A 4,701-nucleotide genomic window follows, 5' to 3' on the forward strand; every position below is an offset into this window, starting at 1 on the left:
ACTCAATTGACGAGTTGCTCATTTACGAGCTCGACCGCACTTTTTACGTCCTAAACATACTATAAAAATTTCAACTTGATATCTCTTTTCGTTTTTGAGTAATCGTGATGATAGACGGACAGACGACAGACGAAAGACAGACAGACAGGTGGAAATGGACTAATTAGGCGATTCTATGAACATCTATACCCAAATTTTTTCCGTAGCATCAATATTTTTAAGCGTTACAAACTTCTGACTAAACTTAATATACTATGTATATTTCATATACATGGTATAAAAGTAATCTGATGATTTTTTCCCTATACATAGACGCTTAGTTTTTGAAATAAAAATTCTTAAAAAATTAAAAATGCAATATTCGATTTAAAAAAAAAAACGTGTTATTTTTTTATCTCTGAGGGAGTTCGCTTAGGTAACGCAGCTCCTGTGCAACGTATTTTTTTTAAATTCCTGCAAAATTGATATATATATATATAAAGTTGAGTTATTGTGAAGCACATCTAAGAATATTACAATGGTCTTCTTAAAACAAACATTTGGTAAGATTTTAATTTTATTTTTCCATAATAATCAATTTTAACTAATGTTTAAAACTGTTTAGTTTTTCTTGTTATTGCCGTGGCAATACAATCAACACAACAAGCAGTATTGCAACGTGAATGCCCGAAAGCATGCCCAAAAACGTATGATCCTTTGTGTGGCGTCAATGAATCTGGCCAAATCAAAAAAATATTCCCTAATAGATGTCTATTTAATGTGGAAATATGTTTGAATTCCGAAGAATATGATTCGTTTGATTGGCATACATGTTCTCCTGAAGAAAGAAAAAACTATCGTAAGTCAGTATTTTAAAAACACTAGTTGTTTTTTGGTATGGAAAATGGACCTTGTCCGTTGTCGCTGTGTTAACTACTGGACATGACTGTTTCTTTTCAGATTTTATTTAACGCAATCGGGTTTTTTATTTTTATACTTGTTTTAGTTTTAGACTTTTTATTGTCCCGACACTGCTACACAAATAATTTGAACGAAAAAATATCATAAATTTAAATAATGAGTTTATTAGGCAAACATGTTAGTTTTTACAGATGCTCTCCTGATACGCTAGACATATAATACTCAAAACATTACTAAGCAGCAATCATGTTCGTTTTTACACATGGTCTCCTAATAGTCTAGACATATAATTATTATTTTTTAAATATTCTTGTGATAGATAATATTCATTTTTGTACGAAATTTGTCCGTTTGTTGTTTTTAGCCACGGGTTACGGTAACTACGGGAAGTGTCGAGCTAATATAGTAATTACTAAACCTCCCGGTATTATATAACTATCCGTGGTCATGTAAAAATGAAAATAATGTTAACATTATTTCAGCAGGTGATCCCAATTCTGGTTCAGAAGAGAATCCCAATAATGGTAGTGGCACTAATGGTAGTGGCACTAATGGTAGTGGCAATGAAGGTAGTGGTACTAATAGTAGTGGCGTCAAACCAAATTCCACTGGTAAAAAACAAGAACATGGTTTCGCATTTTGTTTTTTCTTCATTTGCGCATCTGGGTCGCTTCCGTAGTGACAAATAGGATGCGAATCAAATAATGTTATTATTAATATTTATGTATAATAATTATTATTGTACCGAAATCTTATACATAAATAATTTTTTTTTGGAATTTAAAGAAACTTGGTCTGCAGTGATTTTGATTCAAACAAATACAAATAATTCAATCAAATTATACATGTAAAGGGGGTGTACATTGAATCGAATCAGGTATTTGTGTTTTTTTCATATGTTGTTTGCAATGTATAGGTTATGTTAAATCCAAGTTTTTGGCCTCAGAAAACGACCGGATCATGCCGAAAAATAAGAAAGTCCCACAAAAATGTTGACCTTATTTCAGTTATTGCCGATTTTGGATCGAAAGGACTGGTTTTTAATCAAAAAGTGAGCATTCATTTGAGGTAAGACCGGCTTTTGTAGGACCGGTAGTTTTGTTACGTGCCCACGTAAAATTTACGACTGTATCAAGGATATAGTTAAGCAAGGCTTTTTGAATACTGAACTTTTTAACATTTGATGCTTCTATAACGTCTTTAAATGCGTTTAATTATATACTCAAAGGCAATAGTAATACTCAACCTAACCGTTAAAAAGTTTTCTTAAAATGATCGGTAAATCATAAATCTTTGGTTGTAAAAAGAAATGCAATTAATTACCTATTGCATCACCGAAAACCCTCGAGTACACGTTTCTGGCCCATATTTTCAAGGTTTTAAAATTTTCAAAAATCCTCTCATCAATGGATTCTAATGATAAGCCTATTGGGTCCATAGCAAAAATCAAAAATTTCTAGCGGCAAAAATTTAAATGTTGATTCCGATATATGGACCTTCCTGATCATTTAAAAAAAAAAAAAACTGGCTCGATAGGTCGAGGTACAAAAAAATTCTCTATGAAATGCTAAAATGACACGACTATGTATAGTCTGTCAAATAAAAATCACTAAAAAGATTAGCAAATGACGGGTGAACGGTTAATTTTGTCTTTGAGTGTATGATGATAAAATATTAATAATCAAAATAAAATTTAACCTATCGAAAGAGTTCGATAATACAAAATTTATATGTCAACACTTTCAAAAATTATTATTAATCAGCAAATTTTATAAATCGATATTGCATTAATATATATTTTAATTATGTAGATTTCATCAATTTATTATTTAAAGATATTTTATTAAGTTTACTTATGTTGATTACAAAATTACCAAAAATTGGTTCCCAAACAAATTGTCAATGTTTCCGCTACAATTTATCACCTCAAAAACGTAAACTCGGACCTGGACTTCAGTAGAATAAAATGAATCATATTTGTATATCCTGAAGAAATTAAGGAATTTCCATAATAAATATTCTATAACATATTAAGTTAATATGTTTATTTTAAGTAACATTTATTTATATAGTTGCTAAAGAGTAGGTATAAGTACCTCTTTATTGTTTTCAGTCGTTCGTTTATTAGCTATGTGGTACTGCCCGGGACTGAGTATACAAGGTCTTTTCAGTTTTTAGAGAAAAAAACATGGACGATTTTTGGACTATGTTTTTCAAGAAACTTTATTGTTTATGATAAAACATAAATTTACATAATATTTTGCAAGTACAGTAGAATCTCGATAACTTAAACCTCGGTAACATAAAAACCTCTGTTACTTCAAAAAATACTATGTTCCCTTCCCATCAGAGCCCAAAACCTCTATAACTTAAAATACGCAACCTCTATAACTTAAATAAATAATCTCTCTATAGGCCCTCAGTAACTACATAGAAACATGTACATACCTCTATATTAACTAGGGTACATAGAAACATGTACATACCTCTATATTAACCTTTACCTAACATAGACACTTGATAACTTAAAACCTCTATAACTTAAAATATTTTGTGTTTCCCTTGGACTTTAACTTATCGAGATTCTACTGTATTAAAGAGTATAAAAAAATTTTTGGAACTATGTACCTTATCGCACATTTCGATTTGTTTGCTGGTTGGGAGGTACAACCAAAAAAAGTGCAACAAATATAAACGATCCCAAAATTCGATATGTGGGCTACTAAAACGAAACTAAAACTTTTTTAATTGATTAAGCTTGCCATGAATTAGAGAATATGCAAAAATATATTACAATCTGTCAATTTGTATTTTTTGTCCAAAATTTATGTTTTTTCATTAAAAAAAATGAGTTGTGAGTTATCAGAAGTTAAACATAATAGAGATAATTTAAAGTAATTACAAGGAAATTTTATGTTATGTCATATTAAATATCCTGATCAAACAAATTGTGGGTAAATATTACAATTAATTATAAGTATATAAAGTTGAGTAGCTATAGTATTTAATTCTTTAAACATTAAAAGAAGTATTCAACTTCTTAAATTAATACTTTAAATTTTCAAAATTATCAATGCAAAGATATGCATTACAGTATCGTGCATGAAAAAAAATGAAAAAAACAAACAAATTGAACCTAAAATTACCAACGCACAGAAATGCAAAAAATATCTAGAGAGAAAAAAAATTTAAAAGAAACTAATTACACGAAACCTGCAAAGTAGCGTAACACAAAACTAATCGTTTTAAATAATTACTAATACAGTTAATTGTACGAAAGGAACATAATTCCTAACGAGTGTCCCACAACACCTCTCGGTTTTCTGACTAAAAAGTCATGTTACAACACATTCACAGTAATAGATCTAAAAAGGGATGCCTTTCAGTTCTCACTCTAGCATCGCTTTCAGTAGTTTGAAACAAAAAAATTAAACAAATTTTTGTTAGTTATATCGTCTTCTATTCAATAAATGTAAAAATTAGTCATAATTAAAATAACGAAAAAAATCGTACATGTTGTTGTGCAAAAATTGATATAAAAGAAAAGAAAAGAAAATAATAATTTTCAAACCGCTTTTTAACTGTTTAAAAACGTTGAGACAAGCAGATATCTCAAACTTAAAACCAACTCATTTTTATAAGAGGGTAGAGGCTATGAAATACTTCAAGAAAATGTTTTGTTTTCTTTGACACTCAAATGTAAAACTGCTAACCGGCTTTTGTATGATCAACACCGAGCAGGCTCAGCACCCATGAGTATAGTGTTTGTGGTCACTATGTGATTTTGTTTTGGTGTGTCCT

The 4,701-nt window shown here is 29.7% G+C and overlaps 1 protein-coding gene across 2 annotated transcripts; it reads left to right on the forward strand.

Annotated features, from left to right (window-relative positions):
* The first annotated feature begins 427 nt into the window (after window positions 1–427).
* On the forward strand, window positions 428–1,587 carry LOC123296689. 2 transcript variants are annotated; one of them, XM_044878272.1, is made up of 3 exons: window positions 428–542; window positions 605–838; window positions 1,383–1,587. In XM_044878272.1, exons 1-3 carry the CDS (start codon window positions 518–520, stop codon window positions 1,577–1,579), a joined length of 456 nt encoding a protein of 151 aa, XP_044734207.1. In that variant the 5' UTR covers window positions 428–517; the 3' UTR covers window positions 1,580–1,587. The 2 variants fall into 2 exon arrangements, with proteins under 2 accessions (XP_044734207.1, XP_044734208.1); XM_044878273.1 differs by having other exon boundaries at window positions 1,386–1,587.
* The last annotated feature ends 3,114 nt before the right edge of the window (window positions 1,588–4,701 follow it).

The sequence above is a fragment of the Chrysoperla carnea genome, chromosome 3 (assembly GCF_905475395.1).
Source record: "Chrysoperla carnea chromosome 3, inChrCarn1.1, whole genome shotgun sequence".
Lineage (NCBI taxonomy): Eukaryota > Metazoa > Arthropoda > Insecta > Neuroptera > Chrysopidae > Chrysoperla > Chrysoperla carnea.

What these genes read in the sequence shown, in the direction of transcription:
- LOC123296689 (XM_044878272.1), top strand. Translation starts at nt 518, where the DNA reads ATGGTCTTCTTAAAACAAACATTTG. An exon ending in CTTCTTAAAACAAACATTTG is followed by an intron (nt 543 to 604) that starts GTAAGATTTTAA and finishes AAAACTGTTTAG; the next exon opens with TTTTTCTTGTTATTGCCGTG. An exon ending in TGAAGAAAGAAAAAACTATC is followed by an intron (nt 839 to 1,382) that starts GTAAGTCAGTAT and finishes ACATTATTTCAG; the next exon opens with CAGGTGATCCCAATTCTGGT.